We start from the raw sequence: 22,230 nt of genomic DNA on the forward strand, positions 1-22,230 counted from the left end.
GGATACATATCTGTCACACTCACCCAATACAGGATACATATCTATCACACACACCCAATACAGGATACATATCTATCACACACACCCAATACAGGATACATATCTATCACACACACCCAATACAGGATACATATCTATCACACACCCAATACAGGATACATATCTATCTATCACACACACCTAATACAGGATACATATCTATCTATCTATCTATCTATCTATCTATCTATCTATCTATCTATCTATCTATCTATCTATCTATCTATCTATCTATCTATCTATCTATCTATCTATCTATCTATCTATCTATCTATCTATCTATCTATCTATCTATCTATCTATCTATCTATCTATCTATCTATCTATCTATCACACACACCCAATACAGGATACATATCTATCACACAAACCCAATACAGAATACATCTCTATCTATCACACACACCCAATACAGGATACATATCTATCTATCACACAAACCCAATACAGGATACATATCTATCTATCACACACACCCAATACAGGATACATATCTATCACACACACCCAATACAGAATACATCTCTATCTATCACACACACCCAATACAGGATACATATCTATCTATCACACAAACCCAATACAGGAAACATATCTATCTATCACACACACCCAATACAGGATACATATCTATCACACACACCCAATACAGAATACATCTCTATCTATCACACACACCCAATACAGGATACATATCTATCTATCTATCTATCACACACACCCAATACAGGATACATATCTATCTATCACACACCCAATACAGGATACATATCTATCTATCACACACCCAATACAGGATACATATCTATCACACACACCCAATACAGGATACATATCTATCACGCACACACCCAATACAGGATACATATCTATCTATCACACACACCCAATACAGGATACATATCTATCTATCACACACACCCAATACAGGATACATATCTATCTATCACACACACCCAATACAGGATACATATCTATCTATCTATCACACACACCCAATACAGGATACATATCTATCACACACACCCAATACAGAATACATCTCTATCTATCACACACACACAATACAGGATACATATCTATCTATCACACAAACCCAATACAGGATACATATCTGTCACACTCACCCAATACAGGATACATATCTATCACACACACCCAATACAGGATACATATCTATCACACACACCCAATACAGGATACATATCTATCACACACACCCAATACAGGATACATATCTATCTATCACACAAACCCAATACAGGATACATATCTATCTATCACACACCCAATACAGGATACATATCTATCTATCACACACCCAATACAGGATACATATCTATCACACACACCCAATACAGGATACATATCTATCTATCACACACACCCAATACAGGATACATATCTATCACGCACACACCCAATACAGGATACATATCTATCTATCACACACACCCAATACAGGATACATATCTATCTATCACACACACCCAATACAGGATACATATCTATCTATCACACACACCCAATACAGGATACATATCTATCTATCACACACACCCAATACAGGATACATATCTATCACACACACCCAATACAGAATACATCTCTATCTATCACACACACACAATACAGGATACATATCTATCTATCACACAAACCCAATACAGGATACATATCTGTCACACTCACCCAATACAGGATACATATCTATCTATCACACACACCCAATACAGGATACATATCTATCACACACACCCAATACTGGATACATATCTATCTATCACACACACCCAATACAGGATACATATCTATCTATCACACACACCCAATACAGGATACATATCTGTCACACTCACCCAATACAGGATACATATCTATCACACACACCCAATACAGGATACATATCTATCACACACACCCAATACAGGATACATATCTATCACACACACCCAATACAGGATACATATCTATCACACACCCAATACAGGATACATATCTATCTATCACACACACCCAATACAGGATACATATCTATCACGCACACACCCAATACAGGATACATATCTATCTATCACACACACCCAATACAGGATACATATCTATCTATCACACACACCCAATACAGGATACATATCTATCTATCACACACACCCAATACAGGATACATATCTATCTATCTATCACACACACCCAATACAGGATACATATCTATCACACACACCCAATACAGAATACATCTCTATCTATCACACACACACAATACAGGATACATATCTATCTATCACACAAACCCAATACAGGATACATATCTGTCACACTCACCCAATACAGGATACATATCTATCTATCACACACACCCAATACAGGATACATATCTATCACACACACCCAATACTGGATACATATCTATCTATCACACACACCCAATACAGGATACATATCTATCTATCACACACACCCAATACAGGATACATATCTGTCACACTCACCCAATACAGGATACATATCTATCACACACACCCAATACAGGATACATATCTATCACACACACCCAATACAGGATACATATCTATCACACACACCCAATACAGGATACATATCTATCACACACCCAATACAGGATACATATCTATCTATCACACACACCTAATACAGGATACATATCTATCTATCTATCTATCTATCTATCTATCTATCTATCTATCTATCTATCTATCTATCTATCTATCTATCTATCTATCTATCTATCTATCTATCTATCTATCTATCTATCTATCTATCACACACACCCAATACAGGATACATATCTATCACACAAACCCAATACAGAATACATCTCTATCTATCACACACACCCAATACAGGATACATATCTATCTATCACACAAACCCAATACAGGATACATATCTATCTATCACACACACCCAATACAGGATACATATCTATCACACACACCCAATACTGGATACATATCTATCTATCACACACACCCAATACAGGATACATATCTATCTATCACACACACCCAATACAGGATACATATCTATCTATCACACAAACCCAATACAGGAAACATATCTATCTATCACACACACCCAATACAGGATACATATCTATCACACACACCCAATACAGAATACATCTCTATCTATCACACACACCCAATACAGGATACATATCTATCTATCTATCTATCACACACACCCAATACAGGATACATATCTATCTATCACACACCCAATACAGGATACATATCTATCTATCACACACCCAATACAGGATACATATCTATCACACACACCCAATACAGGATACATATCTATCACGCACACACCCAATACAGGATACATATCTATCTATCACACAAACCCAATACAGGATACATATCTGTCACACTCACCCAATACAGGATACATATCTATCTATCACACACACCCAATACAGGATACATATCTATCACACACACCCAATACTGGATACATATCTATCTATCACACACACCCAATACAGGATACATATCTATCTATCACACACACCCAATACAGGATACATATCTGTCACACTCACCCAATACAGGATACATATCTATCACACACACCCAATACAGGATACATATCTATCACACACACCCAATACAGGATACATATCTATCACACACACCCAATACAGGATACATATCTATCACACACCCAATACAGGATACATATCTATCTATCACACACACCTAATACAGGATACATATCTATCTATCTATCTATCTATCTATCTATCTATCTATCTATCTATCTATCTATCTATCTATCTATCTATCTATCTATCTATCTATCTATCTATCTATCTATCTATCTATCTATCTATCTATCTATCTATCTATCTATCTATCACACACACCCAATACAGGATACATATCTATCACACAAACCCAATACAGAATACATCTCTATCTATCACACACACCCAATACAGGATACATATCTATCTATCACACAAACCCAATACAGGATACATATCTATCTATCACACACACCCAATACAGGATACATATCTATCACACACACCCAATACAGAATACATCTCTATCTATCACACACACCCAATACAGGATACATATCTATCTATCACACAAACCCAATACAGGAAACATATCTATCTATCACACACACCCAATACAGGATACATATCTATCACACACACCCAATACAGAATACATCTCTATCTATCACACACACCCAATACAGGATACATATCTATCTATCTATCTATCTATCACACACACCCAATACAGGATACATATCTATCTATCACACACCCAATACAGGATACATATCTATCTATCACACACCCAATACAGGATACATATCTATCACACACACCCAATACAGGATACATATCTATCACGCACACACCCAATACAGGATACATATCTATCTATCACACACACCCAATACAGGATACATATCTATCTATCACACACACCCAATACAGGATACATATCTATCTATCACACACACCCAATACAGGATACATATCTATCTATCTATCACACACACCCAATACAGGATACATATCTATCACACACACCCAATACAGAATACATCTCTATCTATCACACACACACAATACAGGATACATATCTATCTATCACACAAACCCAATACAGGATACATATCTGTCACACTCACCCAATACAGGATACATATCTATCACACACACCCAATACAGGATACATATCTATCACACACACCCAATACAGGATACATATCTATCACACACACCCAATACAGGATACATATCTATCTATCACACAAACCCAATACAGGATACATATCTATCTATCACACACCCAATACAGGATACATATCTATCTATCACACACCCAATACAGGATACATATCTATCACACACACCCAATACAGGATACATATCTATCTATCACACACACCCAATACAGGATACATATCTATCACGCACACACCCAATACAGGATACATATCTATCTATCACACACACCCAATACAGGATACATATCTATCTATCACACACACCCAATACAGGATACATATCTATCTATCACACACACCCAATACAGGATACATATCTATCTATCTATCACACACACCCAATACAGGATACATATCTATCACACACACCCAATACAGAATACATCTCTATCTATCACACACACACAATACAGGATACATATCTATCTATCACACAAACCCAATACAGGATACATATCTGTCACACTCACCCAATACAGGATACATATCTATCTATCACACACACCCAATACAGGATACATATCTATCACACACACCCAATACTGGATACATATCTATCTATCACACACACCCAATACAGGATACATATCTATCTATCACACACACCCAATACAGGATACATATCTGTCACACTCACCCAATACAGGATACATATCTATCACACACACCCAATACAGGATACATATCTATCACACACACCCAATACAGGATACATATCTATCACACACACCCAATACAGGATACATATCTATCACACACCCAATACAGGATACATATCTATCTATCACACACACCTAATACAGGATACATATCTATCTATCTATCTATCTATCTATCTATCTATCTATCTATCTATCTATCTATCTATCTATCTATCTATCTATCTATCTATCTATCTATCTATCTATCTATCTATCTATCTATCTATCTATCTATCTATCTATCTATCTATCTATCTATCTATCTATCTATCTATCTATCTATCTATCTATCTATCTATCTATCTATCTATCTATCTATCTATCTATCTATCTATCTATCTCTCACACTGACACTCACACTCACAATCACACAGACAGTGTGAGAGGGTGGTGAGGAGAGAGAAGGAGTGAGATGGAGACGTGTGTGTGTGTGGTCCATCCATCATAGTGAGTGTGACGTGATGGCGGTCTGGTCTCTCAGCTGTCTGTGTCTGTGTCATTACATTCATAATGCCTGTTCCCTCCCACAACATAGAGCATCCATCACACACAGACACACACAAGAAAAGACACATCCATCACTCTTCTCCACTCACCACCTGTGTCAGTCCACCTACCTCTCATATCCTCCTCAGTGTGAATCAGAACCTCAAACTGTGTTACACACACACACACACACACACACACACACACACACACACACACACACACACACACACACACACACACACACACACACACACACACACACACAAGAGAGAGAAGGCTATCCATCAAACAGGCAATAAGTGGACCCTCGGGCTACAGGAGAGGGAGGAAGGACAGAGAGGAGGGAGAGAGAGATTAAGAGAAAGAAGGGATGTAATTGGGGTGAAGTTTAGCAACCAGTTGCCTAGAATGTGAATGACTATTAGGGATGGGATTTTTACATTTTTTTCAACTGTTTCGAGTACTCTTATTATAATTTTTTGAGTACGCGAGTACTCAAATTAAATGAAAATTACTTTTACAACACAAGTCCCGCACTGGAAAAAAATATGTGCATTTATCTATATGCTAACAGCACGCAACAATGCCTAATTTATCATAACCATTACAGCTAACAAGTTAGAATTGCTAAATTGCCCCATATACAGTTGAAGTCGGAAGTTTACATACACTTAGGTTGGTGTCATTAAAACTCGTTTTTCAACCACTACACTAATTTCTTGTTAACGAACTATAGTTTTGGCAAATCGGGTTAGGACATCTACTTTGTGCATGACACAAGTAATTCTTTTTTTAAATGCTAGATTAACTTCAAGCAAAACATTCGATTAGGAAATGTAGCTGGCTACATTCTTTCTATTATAAACATTAGAAATATGATGGCCATGCATTGTTTTAGCAAAAAAACACCTTGCTTTTTAATTGTAAGCCCATTTACTTGTGTGGCTGCTAGCTTAATAGAGTTGCACTTCTGTTGTCATCGGATGAAAATGAAGCTTTTTCTGAAGAATGTGTTGCACGAATGTATTTTCTGTAAAGGAAAACTATAGTTGCATGCCCTTGATCACTCAATCGAAGCAAACAACTACGCTGAACTTCTAATCAAAACGCAGGTGAAATGGTTTAAAACCGATTTTTGATGTTCTGCGATTTGAAAATACAGATTTAGGTACTCTAAAGGTGTCAGCATGCTTCAGTTTGGCTGGCACCCAGTTGAACTCGGCTAGCTGAACTGAACGAGTGGTCGCATACTCCCTTAAAGTACCTTCGCTTGAAAAATTTGAAAAAAGCGGCAATAGTACTGTTTGTCCATTTTGAGATGCTGTAGCCGGCATACACTTCCTCAAAATAGTCAGAATTAATCGAATGAATCCCTCACCGAAGTCCAAAACAAACAAAAACGTCCCTGTAATATATACACAAACTCGAAACAGCTTGATATCCGTGCCTAGCGCTTTGTTGCCACGGAGTATTTAAAAAAATATGGATCTCTGGTTAAAGATTGATTTTTGACATTAATTAGAGTACTCAAGTACTCGATTACTCATGCACTTCCCTAATAATTATAATTATAATGACATAGTGACTGATATGTTGTTCTCTGGTTAGCCTCTTCCCTGGTGGTGTTTGGATATCTTCTCTAATAGCTTTACTTATACACACACACACACACACACACACACACACACACACACACACACACACACACACACACACACACACACACACACACACACACACACACAGTCTTGTATAACTAACCTTGTGGGGACACACAATTCAGTCCCATTCAAAATCCTATTTTACATAACCCTAACCCTAACCTTAACCATACTTCTAACCTTAACCCTAACCCCCTAGAAATAGCATTTGACCTTGTATAGACCAAGTATAGTTAAACACGTCCACGCTGGCATTCCTTTGTGTCTCCTGGGGTAAAGTGAAGAATGGTTGAATTAGTTAGTCAGGTCTAAATGCTAGCCCTTTGACACGGTCAGTTATTGCTTTGGGGGGTGTAATATTTGCCCCTGTCTCCAGTGGGAGAGAGATGGAGAGTGGGCATGTGTCTGCATGTTAATTAATCTCCTGTCTGCGGAAACAGTCTGCAGCTTTATCTCTCTATAGAGGCATTGTCATCTGGAACTGTTTTGTCAAGATATGTTTGCGTTAGCCAACTCCTGTATTCGTTCGTTGTAATGCCAATGTCATGTTTGGCATGACAAGGAGTTGGCATTACATTTGTGTGAAAGAAAGATGGATGGAGAAGAGAGAGATGTGTGCGGGTGTGTGTGTCTAATCCTTGTGTAAGAGTGTGTACATATTGGTGTATCTGTGAATCGTTGACACAGTTCAGTGCTCTGCTTAGCTTAGTTCTCTTACACTTCATCCCTCTGTCTCGCATGCTCATGCATAAAGGACACACACCCCTCTCTCCTCTTGAATGTGCTTTGTTAAATATGACAGCTCAGACTGGGTTCAACTGTGTTCTGCCACCTCTGGTCTCTTTGCCCTCCCACCCCTATGGGTGGGCAGCTTCAGCTCAGTCCAGTCCAAGCTCTTCTCTGTCCTCATACCCCAATGGTAGAGCCAGCTTCCCCCTGAAGCTAGGACAGCAGAGTCCCTGCCCATCTTCCAAAAACATCTGAAACCCGAGTATCTTAAATAATCCCACAACACCCTCCCCCCACTTCACACCACTTCCTCTTCCTTTCCCCCCTTACTAGCACTGACTCTGCTGATAGCTACGTTATTGAGGAAAATGTACTTACTATGATTGAGGTACGTGGTTGTCCCACCTAGCTATCTTAAGATGAATGTACTAACTGGAAGTCACTCTGGATAAGACCAAAACATGTCATGTTTCTACATTACACTTTTCACATTATTGTTGGTGGCATTGTGAATAGTAATCTTAATCCAACATCAACCTGTTTTGTGTGCGTGCGCGTGCGTGTGTGTGTGTGTGTGTGTGTGTGTGTGTAGCCACCATCGTGCTGAATGAATTGAACTGGACGGAGGCACTGGAGGGTGTGTTTAAGAAGAACAGAGAGGATGACCCTACTCTGCTCTGGCAGGTGTTTGGTAGTGCTACTGGACTGGCCCGATACTACCCAGGTAACATACACACACATACACATACACACACACATACACATACACAGAAAAGCCAAGGCAAGCTTTTTCAAGCAGAAATTTGCTTCCTGCAACACAAACTCAAAAAAGTTCTGGGACACTGTAAAGTCCATGGAGAATAAGAACACCTCCTGCCAGCTGCCCACTGCACTGAGGATAGGAAATTCTCACCACCGATAAACCCACTATAATTGAGAATTTCAATAAGCATTTTTCTACGGCTGGCCATGCTTTCCATCTGGCTACCCCTACCGTGGTCAACAGCACTGCACCCCCCACAGCTACTCGCCCAAGCCTTCTCCATTTCTCCTTCTCCCAAATCCAGTCAGCTGATGTTCTGAAAGAGCTGCAAAATCTGGACGCCTACAAATCAGCCGGGCTAGACAATCTGGACCCTTTCTTTCTAAAGTTATCTGCTGAAATTGTTGCAACCCCTATTACTAGCCTGTTCAACCTCTCTTTCGTGTCGTCTGAGATTCCCAAAGATTGGAAAGCAGCTGCGGTCATCCACCTCTTCAAAGGGGGGGACACTCTTGACCCAAACTGCTACAGACCTATATCTATCCTACCCTGCCTTTCTAAGGTCTTGGAAAGCGAAGTCAACAAACAGATTACCGACCATTTCGAATCCCACCGCACCTTCTCCGCTATGCAATCTGGTTTCAGAGCTGGTCATGGGTGCACCTCAGCCACGCTCAAGGTCCTAAACGATATCATAACCGCCATCGATAAGAAACAATACTGTGCTGCCGTATTCATTGACCTGGCCAAGGCTTTCGACTCTGTCAATCACCACATCCTCATCGGCAGACTCAATAGCCTTGGTTTCTCAAATGATTGCCTCGCCTGGTTCACCAACTACTTGTCTGAGTTCAATATGTCAAATCGGAGGGCCTGTTGTCTGGGCCTCTGACAGTCTCTATGGGGGTGCCACAGGGTTCAATTCTTGGGCCAACTCTTTTCTCTGTATACATCAATGATGTCGCTCTTGCTGCTGGTGAGTCTCTGATCCACCACTACGCAGATGACACCATTCTGTATACTTCTGGCCCTTCTTTGGACAGTGTTAACCTCTATGGGCTAGGTGGGACGCAAGCGTCCCTCCCGTGGTGCACTCCATCAACAGCAGGTGCATTTCAAGAGCGGCAAATTTGAATCACAAATAAATGTCAAAATTCAAATTTTTCAAACATACAACTATTTTACACCCTTTGAAAGATAAACATCTCCTTAATCTAACCACGTTTTACGATTTCAAAAAGGTTTTACGGCGAAACCATAAATTTAGAGTATGTTAGGACAGTACATTTACAAGATTTGTGTGTAATGTTTTGTCAATTCAAAGACAGGGTCACCAAAACCATAAAACCAGCTAAAATGATGCACTAACCTTTTACAATCTCCATCAGATGACACTCCTAGGACATTATGTTAGACAATGCATGCATTTTTAGTTCTATCAAGTTCATATTTATATCCAAAAACAGCGTTTTACTATGGCATTGATGTTGAGGAAATCGTTTCCCTCCAATCAAGTCAGCACCACAAATTAAATAATTAAAATTAGAAAACATTGGTAAAATATTATATTGTCATTTAAAGAATTATAGATTTACATCTCTTGAACGCAATCAACTTGCCAGATTTAAAAATAACCTTACTGGGAAATCACACTTTGCAATAATCTGAGCACTGCGCCCAGAAAAATACGCGTTGCGATACAGACTAGCCGTCATGTTGGGGAGATCTAAAATCGAAAATACTATGTAAATAATCCATTACCTTTGATTCTCTTCATCAGATGTCACTTCCAGGTATCACAGGTCCATAACGAATGTAGTTTTTGTTCAAAAAAGCTCATCATTTATGTCCAAAAATCTCCGTCTTGTTAGCACATGATCTAAGCCCGCCGGACTTCACTTCATGAACGAGGGGAAAAAATATATTTACGTTCGTTCAAACATGTCAAACGTTGTATAGCATAAATCATTAGGGCCTTTTTTAACCAGAACATGAATAATATTCAAGGTGGACGAATGCATTCTCTTTTATAACGTATTGGAACGAGGGTACCCAACATGAACTCGCGCGCCAGGTGTCTAATGGGCCATCATCGTTCCATGGCTCTTGTTCGGTCAGATCTCCCTCCAGAAGACTCAAAACACTTTGTAAAGGCTGGTGACATCTAGTGGAAGCAATAGGAAGTGCCAAAATATTCCTCAGCCCCTGTGTTTTTCAATGGCATAGGTTTAAAGGTAATACAACACATCAGGTATCCACTTCCTGTCAGAAAATGTCTCAGGGTTTTGCCTGCCAAATGAGTTCTGTTATACTCACAGACACCATTCAAACAGTTTTAGAAACTTTAGAGTGTTTTCTATCCATATATAATAAGTATATGCATATTCTAGTTACTGGGTAGGATTAGTAACCAGATTAAATCGGGTACATTTTTTTATCCAGCCGTGCAAATACTGCCCCCTAGCCCTAACAGGTTAACAACCCTCCAGACGAGCTTCAATGCCATAGAACTCTCCTTCCGTGGCCTCCAACTGCTCTTAAATACAAGTAAAACTAAATGCATGCTCTTCAACCGATCGCTGCCTGCACCTGCCCGCCCGTCCAGCATCACTACTCTGGACGGTTCTGACTTAGAATATGTGGACAACTACAAATACCTAGGTGTCTGGTTAGACTGTAAACTCTCCTTCCAGACTCACATCAAACATCTCCAATCCAAAGTTAAATCTAGAATTGGCTTCCTGTTTCGCAACAAAGCATCCTTCACTCATGCTGCCAAACATACCCTCGTAAAACTGACCACCCTACCGATCCTCGACTTCGGTGATGTCATTTACAAAATAGCCTCCAATCCCTACTCAATAAACTGGATGCAGTCTATCACAGTGCCATCCGTTTTGTCACCAAAGCCCCATGTACTACCCACCACTGCGACCTGTACGCTCTCGTTGGCTGGCCCTCGCTTCATACTCGTCGCCAAACCCACTGGCTCCAGGTCATCTACAAGACCCTGCTAGGTAAAGTCCCCCCTTATCTCAGCTCACTGGTCACCATAGCAGCACCCACCTGTAGCACACACTCCAGCAGGTATATCTCTCTGGTCACCCCCAAAGCCAATTCCTCCTTTGGCCGTCTCTCCTTCCAGTTCTCTGCTGCCAATGACTGGAACGAAGTACAAAAATCTCTGAAACTGAAAACACTTATCTCCTTCACTAGCTTTAAGCACCAGCTGTCAGAGCAGCTCACAGCTCACTGCACCTGTACATAGCCCATCTATAATTTAGCCCAAACAACTACCTCTTCCCCTACTGTATTTATATATTTATTTATTTTGCTCCTTTGCACCTCATTATTTCTATTTCTACTTTGCACTTTCTTCCACTACAAATCTACCATTCCAGTGTTTTACTTGCTATATTATATTTACTTTGCCACCATGGCCTTTTTTGCCTTCACCTCCCTTATCTCACCTCATTTGCTCACATTGTATATAGACTTATTTTTCGACTGTATTATTATTATTGACTGTGTGTTTGTTTTACTCCATGTGTAACTCTGTGTTGTTGTATGTGTCGAACTGCTTTCCTTTATCTTGGCCAGGTCGCAATTGTAAATGAGAACTTGTTCTCAACTTGCCTACCTGGTTAAATAAAGGTGAAATAAATAAATAAATAAACACACACACACACACACACACACACACACACACACACACACACACACACACACACACACACACACACACACACACACACACACACACACACACACACACACACACACACACACACACACACACATACACACACACACACACACACACACATGCATACATACACACATGCACACAGACATACACACGCATACACACACACACACATACACATACCCACACACACACGTACACACACATACACACATACATACATACACACACACACGTACACATATACACACACACATACACACACACACATACACATTCACATACCCACACATACACACACACACACACACACACACACGCGCATACACACAGACGCATACACACACACACACACACACACTACACGTACACACATATACACACACACACACATACACACACACACACACACACACACACACACACACACACACACACATACATACACATTGAGGCAATAATATCATTGTTAAGTTACTGTTAACGTTTATTTAACTAGACAAGTCAGTTAAGAACAAATTGTTATTTACAATGATGGCCTACCGGGGAACAGTGAGTTAACTGCCTTGTTCATGGGCAGAACGACATATTTTTACTTTGTCGGCTCGGGGATTGGATCCAGCCCAATGCTCTAACCACTAGGGTACTGTGCCCCCCCCAATGCACCAACAAACAACAAAATGAACACAAGAGAAAGACAAAGGACAACAAAAATCGTAACAGCAAGGCCAACTGAATATGTTTGAGTGCATGTATGGCACTATTTACATGTGTGAGTGACTGTGTATGTACACATTTATGCATTTGAATGAGAGTGTGTGTACAGTGGAAAGAAAAAGTATGTGAACCCTTTGGAATTATCTGGATTTCTGCATAAATTGGTTATAAAATTTGATCTGACCTTCATCTAAGTCAGAGCAATAGACAAACACAATCTGCTTAAACTAATAACACACACATTATTGTATTTTTCTTGTCTATTTTGAAACATTCACAGTGTAGGTTGGAAAAAGTATGTGAACCCCTAGGCTAATGACTTCTCCAAAAGGTAATTGGAGTCAGGAGTCAGCTATCCTGGAGTACAATCATTGAGACGAGATTGGAGATGTTGGTTAGAACTGCCTTGCCCTATAAAAAAAATACTCACAAAATTTGAGTTTGCTATTCACAAGAAGCATTGCCTGATGTGAACCATGCCTCAAACAAAAGAGATCTCAGAAGACCCAAGATTAATAATTGTTGACTTGCATAAAGCTGGATAGGGTTACAAAAGTATCTCTAAAAGCCTTGATGTTCATCAGTCCACGGTTAGACAAATTGTCTATAAATGGAGAAAGTTCAGCACTGTTGCTACTCTCCCTAGGAGTGGCCGTCCTGCAAAGATGACTGCAAGAGCACAGTGCAGAATGCTCAATGAGGTTAAGAAGAATCTTAGAGTGTTTGCTAAAGACTTATAAAGAAATCTCTGGAACATGCTAACATCTCTGTTGACGAGGATACGATACATAAAACACTAAACAAGAATGGTGTTCATGGGAGGACATCACGGAAGAAGCCACTGCTGTCCAAAAAAACCCATTGCTGCACGTCTGAAGTTCGCAAAAGAGCATCCGGATGGCAAAATATTCTGTGGACAGATTAAACTAAAATTGAGTTGTTTGAAAGGAACACGCAACACTATGTGTGGAGAAAAAAAAGCTCAGCACACCAACATCAAAACCTCCTCCCAACTGTAAAGTTTGGTGGAGGGAGCATCGTGGTTTGGAGCTGCTTTGCTATCTCAGGGCCTGGACAGCTAGCTATCATCGACGGAAAAATGAATTCCCAAATTTATCAAGACATTTTGCAGGAGAATATAAGGCTTTCTGTCCGCCAATTGATGCAACAGGACAATGACCCAAAACACAGAAGTAAATCAACAACAGAATGGCTGCAACAGAAGAAAATATGCTTTCTGGAGTGGCCCAGTCAGACCTCAAACCGATTGAGATGCTGTAGCATGACCTCAAGAGAGTGCTTCACACCAGACATCCCAAGAATATTGCTGAACTGAAACAGTTTTGTAAAGAGGAATGGTCCAAAATTCCTCCTGACCGTTGTGCAAGGTCTGATCCGCAACTACAGAAAACATTTGGTTGAGGTTATTGCTGCCAAAGTAGGGTCAACCAGTTATTAAAACCAAGTGTTCACATACTTTTTCCACCCTGCACTGTGAATGTTTACACGGTGTGTTCAATAAAGACATGAAAACATATCGTTGTTTGTGTGTTATTAGTTTAATCAGACTGTGTTTGTCTATTGTTGTGACTTAGATGAAGATCAGATAATATTTTATGACCAATTTATGCAGAAGTTCAGGTAATTCCAAAGGGTTCACATACTGTTTCTTGCCACTGTATATGCATGTGTACAAACACCTGTACTGCATCAGCCTCAGGCAAACCGACATTAGCTGTAACAACATTGCCCATTAGTGTCATTCAAACTTACTTTTTGTTATGTTTTATTTTTTAAACTTTTATCTTTGACCATCATTCTATCCCCCGCCCAACAACTCCACTCCCACTTGTCTCAAATTCCACATCCCAACCCTCAGCTTCCCTCAGCCCATCCCACCTATCTCTGCTGGCCACCCTCTTCACATTTCTACGCACCATATATCTTTCAGCTATGCTGTGATGTTTAACATACAATATCAATCTATCTAATCGAATAGAATCCACAGATTGCGAGTTGAAGATAAGTACTTTTACTAAGAGTATTATTATAGAGTATATCTCTCCAGGTTGCCCAACAGTACTATTTCTAGTGTCAATTTTAGATAAATGTTATGCATTTTCAGCGATTCCTGAACCTGAGTCCAGAAACAGGCGACCTGAGGACAAAACCAAAATAACTGGTATTTTGATTCTGTGTCCTCACAACAAAATCTGCAGAGCTTCGATGATTGTATGCCCCAAATATTCAACATTTTGTTGGGGGCAAGAATTCTATATAATAATTTCAGCTGAAAAGCACAATGTCTTGAATCTTGTGTTGTTTTATATACAGTATCAACTCACACACCCTATACCAAATAAAATGGTATTTGTCACATACACATGGTTAGCCATGTGTACCATGGAATCGGTACATCAAACATCTTTTCCCAACTATTTTGTAATCTGTATGGCACAGCTGTCAACATCCTGGTCCTCAAATGAAACTGGTATACTTTCCTATTTATGCTATTTTTATTCCTCCGCCAGTTTTTATCCTTTATATTGGGCAGACAGACCAGTTCCCTACATTACCGCCGTCCCGCTGCCACCTGCCTCCTCCATTTTTTAGGTGTCAATTGCTTATATTCTTGGATTAAGCAGACCTTCCCATACAATTCTGATAACTCCATGAAAGACATAACTCTACCATTCCAATTTACAATATAATTTAAAATAAAAACAAAATACCCTTTTCAAACATCTTTCCCATAAATACAGGTATTTTATTAACCAACATATTTGAGTTCAGCCATAATATTGGTTGTAATATTTGTTCTATCTTTTCAGGGGGGTGAAATTGAAATTGTAGCCAGCTCTGCAATACATGTTTAATTAATCATTCATTTTCAATTAATCAAAAATGAGACATGGCAATCTGCACAAAGACAAAAAGGCAATTTTTAAACAATGGATGAGCTTTTCTTAGTAATCTACTTGAGAATCATTTAGGGTTCAAGTAAAACTTTTCAATAAGTGAAGCTTTTATAGAGAGGTTTAGTGCTTTTTTTAAATGATCTCAACCCACCCAATTCATATTCATTATATAGATAGGCACGCTTTATCTTCTCTGGTTTAGCATCCCAGATAAAGCAAAATATTTTTTGCTCATATGGTTTGAAAAACGAATAATCAGCAGTAGGCAGCACCATAAGTAAGTGAGTAAACTGAGTTATGACTATGGAGTTAATTAGGGCAATTTTTCCATAAGTAGACAGGTGTTTACCTCTCCATGGTTGCAGGATCTTGTCTATTTTTACAAGTTTCATTGTGGAGAACTCATGTATATAGTTTGTGATATGAATACCAAGTATGTCTACTTCACCTTCAGCCCATTATATAGGTAAACTGCAGGGTAATGTAAAAGTTGTCTTTTTTAAAGATCTAATATGTAATATTGTACACTTATCATAATTAGGTCCATAAAAGTTATCTAGATCTTCAATGAGACATTGCAGGGATCTAGCTTGTGGACTTAATATAAAACTTGTCATCAGCATACATGGACACCTTTGTTTTAAGCCTGTCACATCTACTCCTGCAACGCCCTCTACTGCTCTTCCGATGTCTCCTTGACCTGCCGCCTCCCCCGGTGCTCTTTCCCGTTCTCTCTCTGTGTGTGTGTGTGTGTGTGTGTGTGTGTGTGTGTGTGTGTGTGTGTGTGTGTGTGCGTGTGCGTGTGTGTGTGGGCGGAGACAGGTGTGCTGGAGTCAGAGTAGATCCCCACCAGCTGCAACCTAATCCATAATCAAGACCTCTACTATTACTCAGCCCTGCCACTTCCACGCTGCCAGATCGTAATCTCTGCTCATTCTGCCCCCTCTGACTCTGGTCCCTGTCTCCAGTCTCACGTCTCATCATCCTGCTACTCTGTCCTGGATTCCTCACTCTACTACTCCCTTGGATTCCCCTCCGGACCTACTTACCCTGTCTCAACCCCTCTCGCTCCAGCCTCAGCCTCCGCACCTGGTTTCCAGCAACCCGCCCATGCTTCCCCTGACCTGCACTCCATCTCTCCCCTGTGTTTCAATAAATACCTTGGTTACTTCATCCCAGTCTCCTCATCTGAGTCTGCTCTTGGGTTCCCCTGTTCCACTCAGTGTAACAAATCCTTGGATTTCTAATCCTGTAATGTTGTTATTTGATCTGATTTTAATAGCTAGCATTTCGATGTCCAAAACAAATAGATATGGTGACAGCGGACACCCTAGTTTAACTCCTCTTGACAAATCAAAACTCTCTGAGAAATAGCCGCAATTTACTATTATACACCTGGGGTTGCTATACATTACTTTTACCCATTTTATAAGAAAATGGCCGAAATTGAAAAAATCCAGGCATTTATAAATAAAATCCAGTCTTACTTTATCAAAGGCCTTTTCAAAATCTGCTATAAATACCAGGCCTGGCTTCTTAGATGTTTTTTATGATGTTCTATTATTTCTAGTAGTTGTCATATATTATCTCCAATATATCGTCCATGTAAAAAAACCCTGTCTGATCAGGATGAACAATACCTGGTAAATCCTTTTTATTTCTGAGTGCTATGCATTTCGCTAGTATTTTTTGCATCACAACATTAAAGTGTAAGAGGCCTCCAGTTTTTAAGATAGACTGGATTATTATTGCCATCTTGTTTTAATAATAGTGAAGTCAGACCTTTCCACTTAGTACCTGACAGACTACCATTTCTATAGGAGTAGCTAACAATGGAGCTTTGAGTATATCAAAAAGGGATTGATATACCTCTACCGGTATACCATCAAGCCCTGTGGTTTTTCCAGACTGAAAGGATTTAAGGATCTGCCCCTTTTTTCAATTTTCATCTAAAATGACATACCCAAATCTAACTGCCTGTAGCTCAGGCCCTGAGGCAAGGATATGCATATTCTTGGTACCATTTGAAAGGAAACACTTTGAAGTTTGTAGGAGAATATAACACATTAGATCTGGTAAAATATAATACAAAGAAATAAACATCCGTTTATTAAATATGTTTTTGGTACCACCACCTTTGAAATTTTACATTTACATTTTAGTCATTTAGCAGACGCTCTTATCCAGAGCAACTTACTGTAGTGAATGCATACATTTCATTTCATGCATTTTTCTATTTTTTTTTATACAAAAAAATAAATGTTTGTACTGGCCTCCCGTGGGAATCAAACCCACAATCCTGGCGTTGCACACAGCATGCTGGTGTTGCAAACACCATGCTCTACCAACTGAGCCACAGGGAAGGCTGAGAAATGCAAGAGAAAGGCCATAATGTATTATTCCAGCCCAGGTGCAATATAGATTTTGGCCACTAGATGGCAGCAGTTTTAGACTGATCCAGTGAACCATTGCATTTCTGTTCAAAATTTTGTATGAAGACTGCCCAATTTGTTTATTAATACATTTTCATGTTCAAAACTGTGCACTCTCCTCAAACAATAGCATGGCATTCTTTCACTGTAATAGCTACTGTAAATTGGACAGTGCAGTTAGAGTAACAAGAATTTAAGCTTTCTGACAATATCAGATATGTCTATGTCCTGGGAGATTTTCTTGTTACATACAACCTCATGATAATTGCATTAGCCTGCTAGCTCAACGTCCCGTAAGGGACCCACCGATCCTGAAGAGGTTTTAATAGCCTCAAAAAGTTATTCCTCTGTAATTTGGCCTTCTGATCTTTCTGTACATTTGTTCATTTTCAATTTTTTTTATTATTTGGAAAGAATTCCTTACAGTAATTGTCATTCAGTGGGTGAGGATGAGACGAAAAAGAGAACATCTGTCACGCTGATAAGAAGGATTTTGGAGACAGGCGCAGGAATACACAATAGGGATTTTTAATACACCCAAAACAAACACGTATACAAAAACAGTGGGCTGTACCCAAACAAAAGAGCGAGGGTAAACCTTGTTTAACAACACGGGACGATACCCGTAATACACAATATATATATAGCATGCAGCATAACAGCTGCACCAACGCATAGGTACTCACACCACTAACAGACATGGGAACAATAACTGACAAAGACAGAGGGAACAGAGGGCACATATATAACATACTGATCAGGGGAAATGGGGAACTGTGGGGGGGGGATTGGAGGGCTGGTGGCCTGGCAGTTGGGAGCTTGGGCCGGTGGCTTATGGTTCGCTGGTTTGGGTCCCCGTTTTTAGACCTTGTGGGAGATCTGTCGACGTGCCCTTGAGCAGAGCGTTGACCCTGGTTGCTTCTGTGTGTCGCTCTGGATGTCTGGAGTCTAACAGACTCGCTCTGGAGTCTGTTAGATAACTAATGTGATGTAGTTGTTGAGCGGCTTCACTGCAAGTATATTGTATGTTTTAAATATTCAATGAAAATAATTACTGTATCCTAGTTTCTAGTAGTTTGTTTATACTGTAAGCATATAAACAAAGTCACAATTTTTCCATGGTTTCTATATTTAATATACTTAACGCATTAACCTAGATAGGAGCTAGACTGTAGGCATTCAAAAGGAAGTCGGTAGTAGTGGTTGTTTCTGAACTCTATTTCATGCTGTAGCAGGTGGGTGTATCATATAGGCGTGATGAAACAACAACCTTTCTTAGACTTAATTGAAGAGTCACATTGTCACAAATGCATACATTTCATACTATTGTAATTTACTCCTATCAAAAGTAAAACTTACTTTAATGTTTGGATGGTAAACTAAAGATGAGGATAATGTTCAGCAACTATTTGTTCCATGGTTTCAGTGTTAAATAGGCTATTTAAGGGTATATCAGTTTGGATAGTAAACTGTGTATTGTAGGGATTCTAACCCAGTGTCACTATCATCGTAGGAAGGAGACCGAAGCGCAGCGTGGGTATCGTTCCACATCTTTATTTCTATGTGAAACTATGCAACACATACAATAAACTATAAAACAAAACAACAAAACCGTGACGAAGAGGTGCAACATGCACTAACTCAAAATAATCTCCCACAAACACAAGTGGGAAAAACAAGTACTTAAATATGATCCCCAATTAGAGACAATGATGACCAGCTGCCTCTAATTGGGAATCATACGAAAACCCCAACATAGAAAAATAAACTAGAACACAACATAGAAAACTTAAACTAAACAAAAAAAACAGTCACGCCCTGACCGACTCTACCATAGAAAAATACAAGCTCTCTATGGTCAGGACATGACAGTACCCCCCCCCCAAAGGTGCGGACTCCGGCCGCAAACCCTGAAACCAAAAGGGAGGGTTAGGGGGGGTGTCTAGTGTTGGTGGCGGCTCAGGTGCAGGACGAAGAACCTTCTCATCCCGCGGATCCTCCAGCATCGGAGGCGGTTCTGGTGCAGGACGACAAACCTTCTCATCGTGCGAATCCGCCATCATAGGTGGAAGCTCTGGACCGCCGACCAACGTTGGAGGCTCTGGACCGCCGCAGGAGGCTCTGGACCGTGGGCCGTCTCAGGAGGCTCCGGACCGTGGGCCGTCTCAGGAGGTTCCGGACCGTGGGCCGTCTCAGGAGGTTCCGGACCGTGGGCCGTCTCAGGAGGTTCCGGACCGAGGACCGTCGCCGGAAGCTCCGGACCGAGGACCGTCGCCGGAAGCTCTGGACCGGGAACCGTCGCCGGAAGCTCTGGACCGGGGACTATCGCCGGAAGCTCTGGACTGGGGACTGTCGCCGGACTGGGCAGGCGCACTGGAGGCGTTGTGCGTGGAGCCGGGACAGGTGGCACCAAACTGGTGACACGCACTTCAGGACGAGTGCGAGGTGCAGGCATAGGACGTACTGGACTGGGAACTGTCGCCGGAAGCTCTGGACTGGGAACTGTCGCCGGAAGCTCTTGAACGGGAAGGCACACTGGAGGCCTGATGTGTGGGGCCGGCACAGGTGGCGCCAGACTAGTGACACGCACTTCAGGGCGAGTGCAGGGAGCAGGCACAGGACGTACTGGACTGAGGACACGCACTTCAGGGAGAGTGCGAGGAGGAGGCACAGGACGTACCTGACTGAGGACACGCACTCCAGGGAGAGTGCGAGGAGGAGGCACAGGACGCACTGGGCTGTGGAAGCACTCTGGAGACCTGGTGCGTAGAACCGGTGCAGGATATACTGGACCGTGGAGGTGCACTGGAGGTCTGGAGCGTAGAATTGGCACAACCCGTCCTGGCTGAACGCTCACTTTAGCCCGGCAAGTGCGGGGCGCTGGCACAGGACGAACTGGGCTGTGAATGCGCACTGGCGACACAGTGCGTAGAGCTGGCGCAGGATATCCTGGACCGAGGAGGCGTACTGGAGACCAGGAGTGCTGAGCCGGCACAACTCGTTCTGGCTGAATGCTCACCTACCTTAGCTCAGCAAATGCGGGGCGCAGGCACAGTGCGCACCGGGATATGAATGCGCACTGGAGATACAGTGCACATCACTGCATAACACGGTGCCTGACTGGTCCCTCGGGGAGTTGGCTCAGGTTTAAACCCTGACTCCGCCAATCTCCCCGTGTGCCCCCCCCACACACACACACACACACCATTTTTTGGGGGAGCTGCCTCTTGGGCTTCCGCTGTTTCCGTGACTCCCGATCTCGTCGCCGTTCCTCCCTCGCTGCTTCCACC

At 41.0% G+C, this 22,230-nt stretch overlaps 1 protein-coding gene across 2 annotated transcripts in view; it reads left to right on the top strand.

Annotated features, from left to right (window-relative positions):
• Positions 1-22,230, top strand: part of LOC106561208 (voltage-dependent calcium channel subunit alpha-2/delta-1) — a 116,283-nt gene that overhangs the window by 51,137 nt on the left and 42,916 nt on the right. For both annotated transcript variants that reach the window (XM_045698746.2, XM_045698747.2), the window contains exon 7: positions 8,997-9,128. In XM_045698746.2, coding sequence (XP_045554702.1) covers positions 8,997-9,128 — 132 coding nt within the window. The remainder of the gene's footprint in view (positions 1-8,996; positions 9,129-22,230) is intronic.

Source organism: Salmo salar, chromosome 10 (assembly GCF_965601325.2).
Source record: "Salmo salar chromosome 10, fSalSal1, whole genome shotgun sequence".
NCBI lineage: Eukaryota > Metazoa > Chordata > Actinopteri > Salmoniformes > Salmonidae > Salmo > Salmo salar.